General features: G+C 41.9%; 1 protein-coding gene across 2 annotated transcripts in view; it reads right to left on the reverse strand.

Annotated features, from left to right (window-relative positions):
• The window catches only part of NSMCE2 (NSE2 (MMS21) homolog, SMC5-SMC6 complex SUMO ligase), a 130591-nt gene that overhangs the window by 82576 nt on the left and 28559 nt on the right, over positions 1 to 19456 (reverse strand). For both annotated transcript variants that reach the window (XM_082046490.1, XM_082046489.1), the window contains one exon: positions 17968 to 18074. In XM_082046490.1, the coding sequence (XP_081902616.1) occupies positions 17968 to 18074 (107 nt within the window). The remainder of the gene's footprint in view (positions 1 to 17967; positions 18075 to 19456) is intronic.

The following is a 19456-nucleotide window of genomic DNA, read 5'->3' on the forward strand; positions in this document are numbered from 1 at the left end:
AGATTCTAAAAATATAGTATTGGCTTCAAAAAACACATGATACGATGAACAGCTCTCTGCCCTAAAGAATCTGCAAAGTAAATGATGGACCTGGCACACAGGCAAAGACACAATATAAACCACACATCGGGAGAAACACAGATTACAAATCCAGGGTAATGAAGCACATGTGAAAGCTTGTAAGGTATTTCAAAATAAGGACAGCCTGGTATAACAGGCATTTGGTTCAAGGACTATAAGGGCATCATGAGCTGATAAAAGAAAGATAGCAGACTATGGAAGAAGTAGTTCAAGAAGCTGTGCACATGACAAAGTAATTCAAGGAAGGCTGTTCAATTGGTCTACACAAGCAATAAATGTTTACATTTATTTTACAGTTATCCCACTGTAAAACTTGCAGATCCTTTTATTTCATTTCACTTTACATGTCCTATTTGAGATAAATAAAGCCATAGTTTAAAAATGTGAAGTAACTACAGCCTGAGAAGAGATGAGGGAAAATTTTACAAATGTTGGGTGAACAGTGGCTTAGGAAAAATAAAGAGTCAAGCAACAGTATTGTGAAATGTTAAATGCAACAACATTACACAGCAAGCAGGGGAAGATCTGATTCAGAAAAACAAAATTTTGGCTGTGCAAAACCACACTGGGTATTTATAGTTTCCAGAAATGGTTTTGTGCTACAGCATTCTGTTAGTTTTCAGCTTGCAGGAGTTCTTTCCCATAGCAGAGGCTTGTGGTGACATAATACAGGCACTAACCAATCCCCAGAACAAAAGGTTAAAGTCTTTTACAATATTTAATTTCTGTAGAGATTTAAACATTTAAATATGTCATTACAAAACAAAATGACTCAGTATAGATGTAATTCAGATGTACCAAAATGCATTAGTCATTCAATAAAACAGGCACTGAGGATTTACTAAAAATACTTTACAGAAAAAAATAACAACATGTATTTACTTTCCTGAGTGGTTGTTGTGGAAAAAAAACCCATAAAACTAAAACCTGCATAAATCACCTTAATTTGCCAGGGAATTAACAACTACCCGGCAGCATGAGGAGCTCCCAGTCAGGTGGGAGTCTCACTAGAGGCAGAGTTCACCTGCATCAGCTTCCCACTCATCTAGAGATGCAATGGTGTTCCTTAGGGAACACCAGCAACAAGGAGCCCTGCCATCAGGACACAAACCAGAAGAAAAGCAGTTAATATGGCAGTTGGACTGCAGGGTGCGTAAAGAAATCCCAGAGATGCCACCGACGGAATCTGCTCCCAAAAGGTGATAACACAGGACAGGCCACTGGTTCAGCTTTTCTGGTCCTTTGGCAACCTCAGCCTTCATGGAAGTGCCGAAGGTTCATTCTGCCATCCAGGGCTCGGACTCTTCAGACACGTGGTGCTCCTCCCTGGGGCAGGGAGCCGGGGAGGTGCTTTCTGATCGAGTCGCTGCTGTGCTCAGTGAGGAGCCGCCAAGAGAGGTCTGCGGGCTTCACTGCATCAGGGGTGCTGCACCGGAGACCAGCAGGATGTTTGAGGAAATTTCTCCAAGATGTAAGCCCCACAGGGGTAAGGAGAAAGGTATGGCTGAAGGACCAGGAAGAGGATATAAATTTGCAGATGGTGAAAGGTGGAAGCCTGTAACTTCAGGTAACAGGAATAAAGCTCTGTTTCCTCCTCCACCTGTGCCTTACTAGCAGTCCAGGAACAATAGGGGCTGTGTTGGGAGGATTCTGAGTGGTTCTATCAAGTCCTTGGAGTAGTACCAGTACTAAAGAAAGCATTGGTGTTAGTGGCTGGTGATGCTCCCCTGTGTGAAACAGAAGAATCTACCCCTATTGTCCAGGTGGATCTGCTGCTTGCCCAGAACAGAGATCACTGAAGTGGCAGAGAAATTGCCAACACTCATCCAGCCTTCCAAATTCTACCTCTTGCTGCTAACCCATGTGGGACAGCAGTAAGAGAGCCACAGGAAACCTTGAGCAGCTGGAGCAGAACAGAGAGCTCAGAGCAAACATGAGAAAGCAGAAATCCCAGGGGTGCTCTCTTCAACCCTGCTAGTCAATAGAGAGGCCTGGCCAGCAGATGTGACCAGCAGACTGGCGCCTGGTTGTACAGCTGCTGTCACCAGCAAGACTCTGGTTTGATGACAATGCCTCATTCAATGAAAGGCTGATAGAAAGACTTGGAAGCCACTTGACAAAGAGAACAAATCTCTGTGAAGCCTTACTAATCTAGTGAGGATGGCTTTAAATGAAATTCACTGAGGAATGGGTACTGAGGCCCAGAGGTAAGGGAAGGGGGAGAGAAAGTATATGTGAGGAAAGTCCAGAAGGGGAAGTTAGAGATTACTATTTGGAGGGAGGGCAGGCAGAGTTTTACCTCAGGTGTCCGGATACTAATGCACAGAGCTTGGCCAACAGAGGAGAGGAACTGGAAGTCCACACACACAGAGTTCTGATGTGACCAGGATCACGAAGATTAAATGGGATGGCACCCATGACTGGGACAGTGTCATGGAGGCCATTCAAGGAGAACAAGTGAATAAGGGCAGTGGCACTTTCTCACAAAGCACCTCCTGCTCTATGCAGAGGCCCAGGGTGAAACCAGACACGTATCTGACAGGAATCTCCTGGTCAAAAGCAAAAGCAACACTGGCCACACAGCAGTGGGGCCTATTACACACCACCTGCCCAAGGGGATGAAGTGGGTGACACTGTCTACAACCAACCACCAAAAGCAACCCAATTCCTGGCCTTGGTCCTCATCAGGGATTTCAACTATGTGGGTGCCATGGCATTATGCAAACAATCCAAGATACTTCTAGCCTGCTTTGGTGATAACTTTTTAATGCAAATGCTAGAGAGACAAAACAAAGGTAATACTCTGCGTGACCTCTGTGCACAAACAGGGAAGAACAAGCGGCAAATGTGGCCACAGATAGTACAGCTTGGGAGCAGTGACCACAAGCTGATTGCATTCAGGATCCAGAACACTGGGAAGGAAAGCAGAAGAATTAGGACTCGGGACTTTATGCAAGTGGACTTTGGGTTATTCAGGAAACAGCTCAGCAGAATCTCCCAGAAGTTGAATCAGAAGGTGCCTAGGATAGCTGGTAATTTTTAATAGAAAACTTATTGAGAGCTCACAAATAAATAATTGTGTTGCACAAGAAGAGCAGAAATTTCAGTAGAAGACCCACTTGACTAAGAAAGGAGCTGGTTAGTGAACTGTAATGCAAAAAGACAGCATACAAGAAACAAGAACAGGCAACAAAAAAGGAGTACAAAAGCACTACTTTGGCACTTACAAACAAAACTGGGAAAACTAAAACACATTTAGAACTAAACCAAGTGAGAGATACATAGAGACGCAAGAGGGAATTGTGTAAGTTCAGAGGAAATGTAGGGATATTACTGAATACGGAAGGCTGAAGTACTCATTACATTTTTGCCTCAGTCTTCACAGGCCAAGATTACTCCTAGATTTCCAGATGTATCAGGATGGTTTGGGAAGGAACAGGTTAGGGACAACAACTTAGGAATGTCAGAGCAGCTGGATGTATTGAAACCTATGAAGACAGACAGGATTAATCTGAAAATGCTGACAGAGCTGGCTGATGTGACTCCAAGAGTCCTGCCTGTCATCTCAAAAAAAAAGCATGATCATTGGGGCAGGCCCCTGAAAACTGAAGAAAGGCTAGCGCTGTGCCTGCCTTTAATGAAGGAAGAAGAACTTGGGCAACTCCAGGCCGGTTAGCCTCACCTCAGCCCCTGGAAACATTACATCCCACATCCTTTTGGAATCCACCTCCAAACATGCAGGGAACAAAGTGGTAATCAGCAACAACCAACATGGACTTACAAAGGGGAGTTCATGCTTGATCACACTGATTGCCTCATGTGATGAAATGACCTGAAATGCAGATGTGGGGAGAGAGGTGGATGTAATCAAATGGTCTGGTAGGTAGACTGAAAATTGCCAGCAGCGCTGGGCTCAGAGGGTGACACTCACAGTAAACATTAGTTTGATATCCAATTGGTAGCCAGTACCAAGCAGAGTATTATAGTGATGGAAAGGAAGGTTGAAAATGTTCGATATCCTCACCAACAACCTGGATTATCAAACACAATGCCTTCACGGCAATCTTCTAGACAATGCTAAGCTACTGGTATTTGACATATCAAACAGTGGAGCTTTAATCAAGAAGGACCTCAAGAAAACTCAGGACTGGGTCAAAAGAAATGTCAAGTTCAACAAGCAGAAAAGTTCCGCAGGTTTTCTAGGGGCAGAATAACCCCATACATCAGGAGATGCCAGGAACTGACTGGCTTTGTAGCAGCTCAAAGGGTCAGGGAGGCTTTGGTAGATGTCAAGGGAAACGTGAGGAAAGGTTCTCACTGCTAATGAGGTAAACTGGATACCGGCTACATTTGGAGCAGTGTGGCCAGCAGGGCAAGGGAAGTGACTCCTCCCCTATACAAAGCATTGACCAGGCAACAGCTGAAATAGTGCACCCAGTATCAGACTCGCCAGTTTGAGATGTACATGAAGAAACTGGAGTCTGGCGAGGAGCCATGGGCTCACAACTGACAGAAGCTGAAGCAGCTGGGCTTTTGTAGGCTGATAAACAGGGGGCTAAGAGAGGCAAAAACTACTTGAAGAAGAATTACAAAACTGGCAGAGCCAAGCTTTCCTCAAGTAAATGAAACCGCGTGTAAAATCACCGTTTTTTCTGACAGGGATATCAACTTAGTGCTTTCCTTTTCTAAAAATAAGACATGCTTTGTTGTCTCGTATTCAGTATCTCCTGTAATAAGCAGCCCATAGTCACAACTTAGTTGACCATGTATTATCCCAGTTGGATCACTTTTCTAGTTGGTAACACTGTCGATGGGGATATAAAAGGCTTTTTTATGTTCACCAATCCAGGATTTTCAAGGATTGATCTAAAAACTTTCAGATCCTGATCTATTAAAATAAGTAAAAAATCTACACTGTATGTTAACTAACCATTCAGGAAAACATTTTCATCCCATTTGGTGTGGTTGACATCAGTGCAGGTACTTCAGTTGGAATTTCACCACATTGATAAGAAGGGGTCCCAACAGATGCTCACCAAGAGCTGTAGTTCACCTCCTCACATCAATATTACATGCAAGATGTGCTATTAAGTTTTTCTTGGGCATTAAGGGAGAAAAGTGGCTGTAAGACAAGGATCTAGCTGAAGATTCCTCTCTTCTTTGGTCCAAGTGGGTGTAGCTCTGCTAACATCAAGCAGGATTTTATCTGCTGGTACCTAATTATTAAATGGTTTGTGTGGTTTTATATGATACAGATTTGAAGTGAGCTTTGAGATTATGACTTTTTCAATTATGTAACAATGCCCAAAGCAGAGGCTGTTCATTTACTTACTTTTTAAAATCATCAAATATAAGAGTAAGAACAAAGAGATAAATTATTAGATACCCTGAAGACTTTCCAAGTATTAAAATTATGGATGCAAAAGGTAGGGTTTGGATAGAACTACATTCCAAAATAGGTCTGAAACAGAGTGTAAATGTTATTTGTTTAAAGCTATGTAGTAAGTCAACATAAACTTCAGGCTGCAGTAGTGCTCGTGGACTCTGTATTTTCTATGTAATTTGCATTCTGCTGCATGAAGATTTGAGTACTGCATCAGACCAAAGATCAATCCAGTGTATTCTCTTATCTTTGACAGTGGCTGAAGCAAAAAGCTGGAGTCAGAGTATAACAAGAGCACCAAATAGAAAGATTTGCCCATTTCCCACCTTTCCCTGCTTCTAGCAATTTGCAATTTAGGGATTTCCCAAGACAGTGATTGTATTTAAATCTTTACATCTAATAGCTGTCAATGAGTTTTTCTTCCATTAATTTGTCTAGTAGCTTTTTGAACCCATTAATGCTTCTGGTTTCCATAACATCTGGTGGAAATAAATTCCACAATTTAACTAGTCACTGTGTAAAAAGTTACTTCCTTTTGTTGGCTTAAAACCTGCTGCTGGATAATTTTATTAAATGACTCTTTGTTTTTATGTGACACACTGTGAACAAGCACTTCTGTTCCATCCATGACTGTACACACTGCTATTACTGTCACCTCGTATCTGAATTAACTCACGGCTTCTCCTTGAACAGACGTTAAGCTACATCTGTGATCCTCTATAGGTGCTTTTCACTTTAGCTGGATTTTCTCCTTATCATAAACCACTGTCCTTCTATTAAAATTTAACAGGCAAATAAGTACTGAAAAGAACTAGTATAAGGAGGGATTAATATAAGAAGTTTGGGGTTGAGTTTTGTGGCTGAGTGTAAACTCACTTTGAGCTGTAACACACATTACAACTATAGCTTTCTGTGCTGTGCATATAAACCCAGTTGATGGGATTTGTCTGTATATATGTTTATAAGCCTGACTGATGAAGGAGGCCAGACATATGCAAACATAACCGGTAGATTAAGGATAACCAGCTGTACTCAGGCCTAATTAACACATAGAGGGTTAGCAGAGACACATGTTGTTATAATTGATGGGGCAGATCTGTGCAAATCCGACTGATGGGCCAGAATCTCTTAAGACACTTTTCAACAGGATCTCCACTGTTCTGTCAGGTTTGTTTGCCAAGAGATACAATGCACTGCTGTGGATGGGGCAAAAAGCTTCTGCAGGACTTGTCCAAGCATGTACCACCAACTAACAAGAGCCAGCTCTGGTTCTGGTCAAAAGAAGACAAGAAAGGGATTCTGAAGCCTAAGTGGGCTGTGAGAGGGAAAACAAGGGGAGGAGCTGCCCACTGAACTGAACATAACATGAATCCAGGGAGAAGAGGTGGTGATGAGGGCTGTGGCTCCAGTCATCAGTGGAATTTAGCAGAGAGAAGTTGGGGAAGCGGGGGTCATTTTGCGGGGAGCAAAAGCGGACAGTGGGGTTGTTAACAGCTAAGTCCACAAAAGCCCTGTTTCAATAGAAAGTTTTACTGAACTGGACCAAACTGCCTCTAGTGCAGCCCAGCCTTCACCTGTATCCCTTGATCACCTCCATTTAAGCATAAAAATTTCCATGGAGAAACATTTCATCTGCAGCCCACACTTCACCATTACAACAGTTATCACACACCACAAAACCACACCTCGTAGGTTTTACCTACTACCCTGCTTCCTCCAAAAAGACAGGGTCTTATATTAATTTTTGCTCCAAAACTTATTACTTTTTCACATGTATAGCTGCCTGGACACTATTTAAATTGACTTTCTTTATGAACTGTAACAAGGGTTTATTTTTGGAGTAGGGCTTATATTTTGAGCATCCTCAAAAATCCTGAAAAATCACAGTAGGGCTTATTTTCAGGGTAGGTCTTCTTTTTGGGAAAAAAAAAAGGGTAGAGCTGCTTTCTTCCCAACAGTCCTTGTAAACTCACCATTACATCCCAGCCCTCACTATCCTCTCTTCTCCCCACACAACAGACTGCTGGGGAAAACAGCATCATAACAGCTTTCAACAAAGGATAAAAATCTATTTGAGAGAAACACTGTGAATTGTTCACAAAGCAGCAGCGGTGATGCAGTAAGGCCAAAAGGGTTAACAGTAACAATATCACTGAGCTTTTAATTTCCCCGTTTTTGTGGAATTTATCAGGCATAGTGTGTGAATACAAGTTAACATGGGAACCTTACACTTTACAAGGAAGTTGTCAGTGTATCTGATGCACGCACTTTTTCTTAAGTCTTAAAATATTTTTCATTCACTGGCACTGTTAACACACAAGTCTAAGGGTAGAAGAAATACTTCAGCTTATTTACTGGTTAAATCAGCTTAATCAGGTTATGCACTTAGCTTAGTTAAATAAGAGGAGAATCCAGAAATTACTCCAACTTGCCATCCCTTATTATGAAGCTCAGTCTTTGTAACTCGCAGTAGGTTATCAACAATGGAGCCACATTTGGGAGATACTGTGACATCTGGTATTGATTTCTGGCCAGACTGAGGGTCTTTTTTGAAACCTCTGCGTCAAGTTAGGAAGATAATATAACGCATACATACCATTAAGCGGATTTTTTTCTTTATTTTAATATGCATTAAAATAGGCATAGTTACATACTGCAGCAAATCACAAAGTCATGCTTTTTCTGTTAAAGCAAAGCACTATCAACAGGAACAATGTGAAAGGTGAGAAAGAAAGACAATTTGACATTTGCAGAACAGGTTGAGTACCTGTGTTAAAAATCATGAGGAACCCACTATGTACATAATTTAATGAAATAAACATCAAAGAGCTGCTCTTAAACTTCCAATGTCAAAAAATAGAACTAAGAAATGCTGCACAAATCATCAGTTCTTTACATTTTAACAACAGCCCTAGATACGCAGTTCTATAAAAGTTAAACCATGCAGAACGACCCATATTATCAAGTCACAAGAATTTGATACATTCTAAACTATGTGTTAACACGTTGGATGCATATCCCTGCTTATGCTCAGTATTGGGTAACTCACCAAGAAAAAGTCCCAAATAATCTAGTTTATAAGGACGCAAGGAATGAGGGGAGCAACTTCCACTAACTCCTTCTTAACTGGAATTCTTCAGCAAAAACAAATTCATGGTAGTAGCAGCCACAAAAAAGTGTGATCTAGTTAATGCTGTAAGCAACATTTTGTCTGTGATTCATTAGAAAGCTGCTAAGAAATTTGCAGAGGGAAAATCTGGATAGCTGAATATTTTTATTGATAAGGTCAGTTAAAAAACATACTTGGTGAAAGAGTAAATGTTTTTAAATGGGTGACCTAACTTTTGGACTTTTGGAGGAGGAATATTAAAATACTCCACATTAACATATGATTTCTGGAAACAATTACAGTAATTAAAACAACACTGAACATTTGGAGAGAGATATTTTATGGAAGGCATTCCAGAACTGCCTCCCCAAAGATACTGATCAATGTGGGTGTGTTCAATTAATGGGAGAAATTAATTTCAAGTCAAAACCTCTGCTGCTGAGAATCATACAGTCTTTAGTGCTCCCCTCGCTTGCCCCCTAACCCCAGAATTTAAATCTTTGGACTGTCAGCAGGATTTTTCTAGACGAGACGGTTAATCTGAAAGACTATTTTCACTACTGATCAGCTGAAACTCCAGTGTTTCCAGTCATAAGTTTCATCAACAACAACAAAAGAATCCATTATTTGAGATGAAGATGGCCTTTTAATTTGCACTGGCTATCTATCTAGCTCAACACCTACAAATTTCATTACATTTTATACTATTATCTTCTTCCTCTAGGCTAATCTAGCCAGACAGAGTTATCACAGACATTGCCTAGAAAAGCAAGGATCAAAACCACAGAGACTTTCAGTTGCTCTCCGTTGTGACCTTCTGGAATTCCCACAACAGTTCAGGCTGCCAGTTACAATCCTTAGTACTAAAATAAAACCATTAAAAAACTGAATTGAAATTGTTTGGAAATCTTCAGGTAGAAAAAAAAAAAATTCTTTACAGGCAGAACTATGGGATGTTGCCCACATGACTGAGATCGTGGTTGAACTAGACAGTAATTCAGTTTCAGTATGTCTAGTGCAAGATCAAAAACACCACAGCTGCATGACGCACTGATCGAGTGCAACTCACTCTGCCAATTCTAATTCTGCACAGAGCTGTGCTTCACCAGGTAGTGTCTGTCCGTCTGCAACGGCATGGGGCCAGCATAAACACGTTATCATGTGATGTGGCTTATTCGATGAGAATGTGCTACCAGGTGATTTGGTACCGCACAAAACTGGTATTAATGAATACGGGACCATAGCCCAAGGCACAGAGCAAAATAATTTGTCAAGGTCAACCACGCAGGCTGCTAGTAGACCTGAAAATAGTATCCAGTCCTCCTTAATCCTGGGCTAGTTTGCAGCACTGCCGCCCAACATAACACAGTTTTCAAATTACGATGGGGTTCTGAGCATTTTTTTAGCATGTTTTTTCTAAATACTGTCCCTGCTGCCACCCTGTCTGCAGAGCTCCCGGTTCCATGTGATAGTCCCGGGTCCAGACCATTTCTTTTCACCCAAATCCTCGCTCTTCTAACCAGTTGTGGCCCCTGCTGCCCCACTCCTGCCCACACAAACCAAGGGCCATTCCTGCAGCTCCTGTGTTGACACTGCAAATATTTAGGAAAATGTTTAGCTCGACAAATGTAAGCAACCGCAATGAAGTCAAATAAACCTGTGTCTGTGTGCTAGGATTTCCAGGGTTTAGTCTCCAAAAAGCAGGGCACGTCTTTCGCCTGCTATGAGACACTCAGACGTGCTACTGCAGATGTGCTACACAACCCACATAAAATCAAACACTACTCCTACTTCTTCATATACTGCTCACTAAAAAAATTATCTTTTATTGCAGCTCATCAAATGTGGACTCTAATGTGTTATTGTTGTGAACGATACATATAGCTTACCGATTCCGGGCAAATAAAAAAGCGGCTTCCAAAAGATGCTTACCCAACACATCCAGAGACTGACACAAAAAAGTAAACATTAGAAAGTAAATATCAGAAATGTGTTGAAATGCATCCTTGTCCCAGTTTCTGCAGGAAGTGGAGTGCATGCCTACAACAGTGCAACGCTGTTTGAGTTACTGTTTGGAGATGGCAGTAGGACAGAGTAAGCATTACACTATTGATTATAAATTATATCAAAGAAATTTCACTGAAGAAACTTCAAAATGTTAAAGGACGCCATAGCTAGTAAGTGCTAGAATTAAGTTTGATTGGAAAAGTTTTATTAAGCCCTATGGCATCACATATATGTGCAGAGCATAATACAGAGTCACAAATTTTCCTCTTCTGTCCTGCCTAAGTCAATATAAGGATTTGATCCCATGTCCATATTTTGCTTATTCTGCTAGGTGAAGGCATCATTAGTAGATGGCAAGAAAACAGGCAGTAAAGAACAATTTCAGTTAGCATTCAGGGTACTGAAATAATAGCCATGGAGACATCTATTGTTAACAAAAACTTAAAAGATGAAGCAAGTTCTCCAGAAATCTATTTACTATTTGATGCAAGAGAAGACATTGCACAGGTACAAGGTCTTTCACCAGGGGATTGAATTGTTGCTGCTGATGGTGCCCTTCAGTACACTGTAAGTGAACTTCAAGACAGATTCGCCAACTTCTACAATTACAAAGTCAGAATAAATGTAGTAGAAGACTACAAGAGTTCTTTTATTTTTCCTACGAGCCCAAGAAAAGATATATCCATCTCACTAAGCCCTTTTTCATGGTAGCAGATTTCACGAACATCTTCCTGAGCCTTTTCTGGGCAGCAGAGGACTTTTTCAACTAGAAGAAGGTCTCGAAATTTTTGTGGCTAGCATACGAAATTTCAGAATCAAGAAACACAGACGCATTGCACATATCAGAGAAAATGCTCTGAACAGCAAAGGTCACATTGCAGGTATGGATATCATCGGTGGGATTTGCCTTAACAGATGCTGTCATGGCAATGCAGCAAGAAGAAGAAGAAGAGCATAGTGCTCATTAAGAAAGTATCAGCACCAAACAAGGTTGTTTGTTCCATGAAACTGGGAAGCTCCAACATCAAAATATAATGGGTATCACAGCATCAGTCACTGGCAAGGTCCTGAATCAACTAAAATACATGAATCTCACGGGATTCATAGTCTTGCTGTTACTTAGCCCAACAGAAAACTAAGTGACAATCCAATTTTGCAGAACAGCGCTGTCTCCAACAGGCAGCAGAGGTCACTGATGGCACTGGCAGTGTCTGCCACACAGACTGGACTTGGTCATCGCACTAGTTTTGCTGCTACAACTGTGCCACCAAGGAGGATGGGAGCTGGGTGGAATCACAACCCCTGGCTCACTTTGCTGTTCCTTCAGAACCCACACTGCAGATGGAGCTACCACCACAGCAAGAGTTCGTTGGTTTAGTTGGCTTTGTCAATAGAGATGACTTGGATATACTGGCAGAACCTTCTCTAACAGGACCGACAGCTAACACAGTTACGCTGGCAGAGCCGGGTAACAAAGATATTATCTTCAACTCCCTTTTGTTTTTTCTGAGACTGAGGAAGACTTTCCATGTCACTAGAGCATTATATTATGAGTTTTAAGTGAAGAAACTGGAATTCCTCTAAATAGTTTGCAAGTCAAACATAGCCCATGGACTTTGCTGTACAGCAGTTTTAAATAGGATCCTTTCCTTTTCTGCAGATGCTCCTTAGATCACTCACAAGCTGCACACTTGGAATGATTATGGCCTACATTACTGAAGGGAATTATTCCTTTGCAGAATTTAAACCTACACACTTGGCCATGGTGATAACAGACCCCAGTACTGAGTAATATGCCCTGAATTACTGATAAAATGAACAAACATCCCCTCCTACCCATTGTCTAAAGAACTTCTTAGTCTAAAGGGAACTATTACCAAAACCACAAAACAAATCTAAGAGTAGTTCCTGTACATTCTGTAGAGACAAAACCACTCTTGTATAAGGAACATGGTGCAGTCCCTCATCTTTGCCAAAGGAAGCCTGAACACTTGTCACGGTGTTAAGTTACACAGGCATGAATCACCGACACATCCAGACTTCAACCCCTATGCAAGACACGTACCTACAGCAGCTGTATGTAGTTTTATAGATAACACCCAACAAAGAACACATTTCATTTCCCTTCCTGTGTTCAAACTATAATTACATGTTATCTAATTTACAGTTATAATTGCTAAAATCAGTTTCCATGCAGGTTAATCGGAAAACAAAGACGTCAGCAGCCACTGACATGGTGACAGAACTGACTCACCTAGAACATGGGAAAGCTGTAGCAGAAGGATAAAACCCAAGCATCAACACAACTTCTAATATTTCCATCTTTTTCTTCCAGCTCAACATCACCTCCTCCTCAGCACTTTCAAGCAGTCTCTCCCCTACCTGTCTGCATGACCTCATGACTTCCCAAGCCCGCATCCTTCACCTGCCTCCCTCTTCCCATTCGCAGCCCTTCCTTAATGTGGCTCTTAAGAGTTTTCTTAAATTTGTCTCCTATGCTTTTCTTCCACCTCACTCAGGTTTAGATTTGCCCTCCCTCACAGTGCTCAGGCTCAGCAAAAGGCAGACACAATTCAAGCAAGATAGACCGATGTTTGGCCACAGAGTAACTTCCAACAGGAAGTACTAAGCAATCTTTAGCAGAGGTGCCATTACCACATGCAACACTTAGTTCTCACCTGCAAAAGAAACAAAACAGGCCAGGTTCTCTTTCCTTGCAGGAGAAGAAAAGAGAGGTAGGAGTAACACAACAATAGAAAGCTAGTTATGTCATCTTTGTTCTCGAGACAGATTTACAATACATTGTGGTTCATTTTACTTAGAGAAGTCTGGGGACTTGTTCAGAAAATTTACCCCAGCTTTTACAGTCCAAATCAAGCCAAATGCTTGAAAAGCTGAGATGATAGTGATCAGAGTCCATGGCCAGCACCCCTGCCAATCTAGAAAGCAGAGTGGGAGAGCAAGAGCAGGCACAACGTGCTGGCACTCTGGCCACTTGAGAGTGCACCCAGAGTAGGGGACACTTGAGCTGGCCTGGTCAGCCTGCGTCCCAATCACTTGGGTCTGCTTCAACAGTAGAAAGAAGTCTGCAAGAGATACTCCAGCTCCATCAGTCTTTTTGGTGTTGCACTAAAAATAAGAGTGCTGTCCAGACTTTGCATGGAAATGACCCAAATATTGGCTAATTTATTTTTAAAATACCCATTTAAAATGAAAAAAGAAGCAGAAGTAGGAGTCCAGTCATTACACAGGTACTAGAAAATCCAGTAGCACAGGGAGTTTCCACAGTCAAAGGATTTCCCACAGCCTATTGTTGGAAATACTGTGATTCAACTGCTTATTTCTTGCTCAACAGGCTGCTGATTCAAATAGAAGAGGATGCTGATATGTTTCACCTTCTGCATTCCACCTACTGCAGCCTAAATCAACAAAAAACTTGACTTTTAAAAACATGTGACTATATCTCATGCTAGTTCCTGGTTATTTATATCACATACTTTTGTTGTACAATATCATCTTTCTGTCAATGTCATTTAAAGGTACACATAATAAAATAATAAATCAGGAATTTTAACTGCCGCTATCTCCTTATCTTGCTGGTTGGACATTTCACTACGAGCAGGTGGTTAGAAGGTGAAGCACAGAACACTTTTATACTTTCAGATTCACTGCTGTATGTAAAGACCAGAAAAAATGACAACAGACAAGCTCACAAAATAATCAGATAAAATGTGTTTTGCAGCTTGAGACAAATACTTATAACACTGTATATGAAAAACAGTCTGCTTGTGAAAATGAATGACCTGCTGCAACTCCCCAGCAAAAGCCCTCAGGTAAGGAATTCTGATGAAACCAGGGACCAAGCCAGCAGAGACTATTTTAAACCCAAGCCTTTCCACAGCTACCTCCAGGTGCAGTCCTAAATTCAGCCACAGGATCTGTTTCCCAGAAGCAGATTTTAAGCTGTCCCTGACAGGTAACTGTGCAGTTCTAGAGGCATGGCACACAGCTACCCTCCAAAACAAAGCACTTGCTGTTATTTTGCAGAGAACAGATTGTATCCCTGTATCTCTGCAGAAGCTTATATGCATTTCTTTCTCTAACTTAGAAAGGTTTGCTAAGGATGCTGGCAGTGGAAAGTACAGAAAATTCCCTAGAGCAACATAGGAAACAGAGATAACAGAAGTGTGGCCAGAGATTAATACACAGGTTGGCCATTACTGACTTCATAATCCACGTAGACTCTTAAATGTGATACATGTCTTGGAGCTGCATTTTTGAAACCTTAGGAATGAAAGAACAGAGAACGAGCTTGTTTTAGCAAAGCAAGGAGGAGCCTCTGACACAACATAAATGAGCTACATTAGGCTGAAAAAAAAGGAAAAAATGAAAACCAGTCCTTCCAGGACTTTATTTTTTTGCACACAAGCATAAATACGCACACAACAGATGCTGCTGAATCTGATCCTAAAAATCATGAATGTATCATTGCCCTACCTAAACCCCAAAAAAATCTTCACTTTAGTCAAGCAGTTAAAGCTGTGCCTAACTTAAAAGATCATGAGTGAATGCATTTGAGGTAAACAGGATTTGAGTGCTTTGTTGGTGAAGACATGGGTTTGTCTTTGTATTCCTAAGGATGAAGAGAGTGTTGTGCTGATACATGGGAATAACGAAAGAAGTTACATTGTTGAAAATGACTTGAAAATCTTGTTATGACAATAACACATCAATTAGTTAATAGTTACCATCAAAATACAAACCTACTATATTTCACTCAAATCTGGATATACATCAGTGATCTCTAATGATGTGAGGACTACGTCATGTTTTACTGTGAAAACTTTAAAAATCATGAGTATTCCAAACAAAAGGAAAAAGTGCTGATCCATCATGTTTCTGACAAATATAAACTAGGAGGCCTGCAATTATGGTGACACATGAGTAGAAATGTATATTGTGGAACAGTATTTAATGCTGTCCAACATTTGTTGATGTAGTCATAGTTTTCAGCTCCTTATAAACATGTCATATTTAATTATTTGGCTGAAGATTTTTCAGTTAAACACCTGACTCAGGATGATTTTAAAAATTTACTAAAGGAAAGCTGTTCTACAAAATAAAAACCATGTAGGCATTCCTCAGAATAAGACTAGTGGAAAATGCACGGCTTTGTTCTCCTGGTTGGTTTTTTTTAATAGCAAAAAACAATAGCAAGGTAATAGCAAGACAGGTTTAATTGAAAAAAGCTCTACTACCTTCATGGTTTGAAACACAAATTTCACATCTTGAAGGGAAATCAGGGATGTGCTTTTGCCTTTTCTAGAGAAATCACAGAATCATTTCAGTTGGAAGAGATCCTCAGGGTCATCGAGTCCAACCATAACCAAACTCTAGCACTAAATGATGTCCTTAAGAACCTGTATCCATACAAAACTGTCACTTAAAAGTCTACTTGCAGACACTAAAATAGGTTACTTTGAAAGTCAAGCTCTCCAAGCATGACGTGATCCAAAAATGAAAATGATCAGGTATGGACTCAACTGAAACTGACTCTTTCAATGTCTGGATCTGCTGTGGAGCCTACCTACACTTTGAACAGCTTGCTTGCTAAAGGCCAGGCTGTGATGATCAGCCAAGACAACACCGAGGAGCTGCAGGAAGAGCAATCAGGGGTAACCAGAGAGTGTACTAGAAGGGGGGTGGTTAGTAGGTCGAGAGAGGTTCTCCTCCCCCTCTACTCTGCCCTGGTGAGACCACACCTGGAATATTGTGTCCAGTTCTGGGCCCCTCAGTTCCAGAAGGACAGGGAACTGCTGGAGAGAGTCCAGCGCAGGGCAACAAAGATGATGAAGGGAGTGGAGCATCTCCCTTCTGAGGAAAGGCTGAGGGAGCTGGGGCTCTTTAGTTTGGAGGAGACTGAGGGATGACCTCATTAATGTTTATAAAGATGTAAAGGGTGAGTGTCACAAGGATGGAGCCAGGGTCTTCTTGGTGACAACCAATGATAGGACAAGGGGCAATGGGTATAAACTGGAACACAGGAGGTTCCATTTAAATATGGGAAAAAACTACTTCTCAGTGAGGGTGACAGACACTGGAACAGGCTGCCCAGGGGGGTTGTGGAGTCTCCTTCTCTGAAGACATTCAAAACCCACCTGGACGCCTTCCTGTGTAACCTCATCTGGGTGTTCCTGCTCCAGCAGGGGGATTGGACTGGATGATCTTTTGAGGTCCCTTCCAATCCCTAACATTCCATCATTCTGTGATTCTGTGAATACAGGTACAGCAGCAGCGCACTGGAATCGGGGTAACAAGATGACAGAGCCGAACGTATTACGCATAGTCCAAGAGCCAGGACTAGAGAATCAAAGCGGGCTCACAGGACCACAACCATGGGGAAATCCGAGTCACCCGCGGGGCGGGCAGGGCCGGCACATGGAGACGGGCAGCGCGGCCGCCAGACCCACTGCAGCCTCGGCCCGCCCGGCGCAGCCCCGGGATCCCCCGCAGCCCGGGATCCCCCGCAGCCCGGGATCCCCCGCAGCCCCGGCCCGCCCTGCTCAGCGCAGCCCCCGGGCAGCGCAACCGCGGCGCCCCCTGGCGGCCAGAGCCCCCGCCCCGCGCTCCGGCCCTCGGGGCGCAGCGGGGCAGGACAAGGTATTTTTTTGTTCGACATCCGTTCCTGTCCGCGAAGGGCCGGGAGGGAGAAGTCCTCCGAAAGGTGGTGTTCGGCGTCTTCCGTCGGGCCCGGTTTGCTAATGAAAGGAGCTTTCACAACGCGTGCTGCGCGCGTTTCATCCCGACAGCCCCAGCACCTGTTGTGCAACTGCAGCCACACTCCACACCGAGCCAGAAACCCCCTGAACAGCCTGAAATGCAACAGCTCTTGCAAAAAATGAGCGGTCAGCTAGCAAACCAGACCCTAGGTGATTAAGCAAACAATTAATAAGCTCACCCTTTATTAAGCACCAGCAAATTCATGTGGCAGAAGGACACTGGAAACCAGGCTTCACCAGTTCCCCACTACCACAGCCGCTGGTCTGTTCTGAGATCAGCTGCCCCATTCATTACACGGCTTCCATTTTCCGCAATACGAGAAGAAGGTATTAGCTGACATTACACGGTCCTCAGTCATTGCCAAAGCACTGTGCATCCCATATTCCAACTGGTGCAAGAGTTTGGTGGGAACGTGTCAGAAACTGTATCACACTTCATGAGTGCTAGGAAGAAAAATTAATAGTTGTACTGGCAGTTTTAGTATTTCATACCTGTCAAAGATCGATCTTTCCAGCTATGTATTGTTTTAATGTAATATTTGTATATATTAAAAATAATATTTAAGTAAGGATGTAGTTTCATAACTTTAATAGAAGTGGCAGTTTACCTGATTTACCGTTTCTTCAATTGCCGTCATATAATGCTTAAGTTCTCTGTCCATTGCAGCATATTGTAACATGACATTTTCCATACTGTTAACATCCTCCACATCATCTGCAGAACAAAATATTTTGTACATGGATGATCAGCTGTATTATTTTCAAGCAGCATTTTTTCTTTACAGATATAAAGACAAATATTAATGCTGTGAATATCTAAAGCATCTGGCAAGGCAAAGCAAAGGTTTTCAAGCTCCTCAAACATATACATTTTTCCTATTTTGCAACTGTAAACCTTGACATTTCTTGGGTAACTTGAACAAACAGCTTACTCAGAAAAACACTTCCCTGGTTTCATGTGAACAAGAGAGAGTGTGTGTAATTTCATCTACCAACACCTAGTCATTAGGCAATCAGGATATTTTCTGCAAAAGTTATATTTCGTGACTCATCACATTGCCTCAGAAATAGTCAGAAGAAACTTAAATGCCCTCTCAGTACAGTATAGTTCAGAGCTATAATTAGACCCCTTATCCCCAATAAGCATAGCTACTGCAAAATCAGAACAGAGCCAGCACTTTATAACACAGGAAATAATGGGAGCCTGAATAGTAGTGGCGAATTAAAAAGTAACATTTTAATTGCCAATGAAAATCAATTAATTGTAACATTGCTGTGCATCTGCTCGGCTGCAGGACTCTTGTAGATGCAGTAGGGCTGAGCAGCCCTGCTGTATCTCCTGACACAGGTGCATGTAACACACCAAATACTGGCAGCTGTGGGAGGACAGCCAGCCCTGACTCCATAACTCATTTAGAAAAACAAGAAATTCAGAAATGTGAGTTTCCACTGCTTGTACTCCCATTTATTCCCACCCTGCAGTTTCCAGGTGTAAAGAAAACACCTGGAAGCAACTGGAAGCCATGAAAGAGCCCCAAAGCCTGCCGTGCAGCATTAGGGGTTGCATTTAATGGAGTATTCTTCTTTATAAGCAGTTTAAGTAGCCAATCTGTGCTGTTATTTTTAGGAAGCAAACTGTGGCATAGCTTTTTAAATTACTTTTTTTTGTGAAGAAAATGTCTTCTGAGCTGGCAAGTAAGTGCACTTCCTAAGTTGCTAACTATATTAGTATTTTACAGCACAAAAATCTGTCTCTGCAGAAAGCTAACATAAAGCATTGCATAAAGCCATCTTAGCTTGAGAGCAAAACCTGAAAGTGTTGCTGAAACACAACACTCAGGGATAGAAGCTTCATACCATATGAAACAGTGATGGATCCAGGAAGCAGAAGGAAAAGCGCTAAGATATATTTACACAAAAAAGTTACATAATAAGCCATACTATTTTGTGAACATGGCAATTACATTCATGATGTTTCCCTTAATTACATATAGGTTTGGTATGTATCCATTTTTCATTAAGTAGATGAATGAGTATTGCAGACAGAAACTTGGCATTCCAACTTTCTTCTGAATAATCAGCATTTCCCTCTCCTCT

This window comes from Streptopelia decaocto, assembly GCF_964273445.1.
Source record: "Streptopelia decaocto genome assembly, chromosome: 2".
Lineage (NCBI taxonomy): Eukaryota > Metazoa > Chordata > Aves > Columbiformes > Columbidae > Streptopelia > Streptopelia decaocto.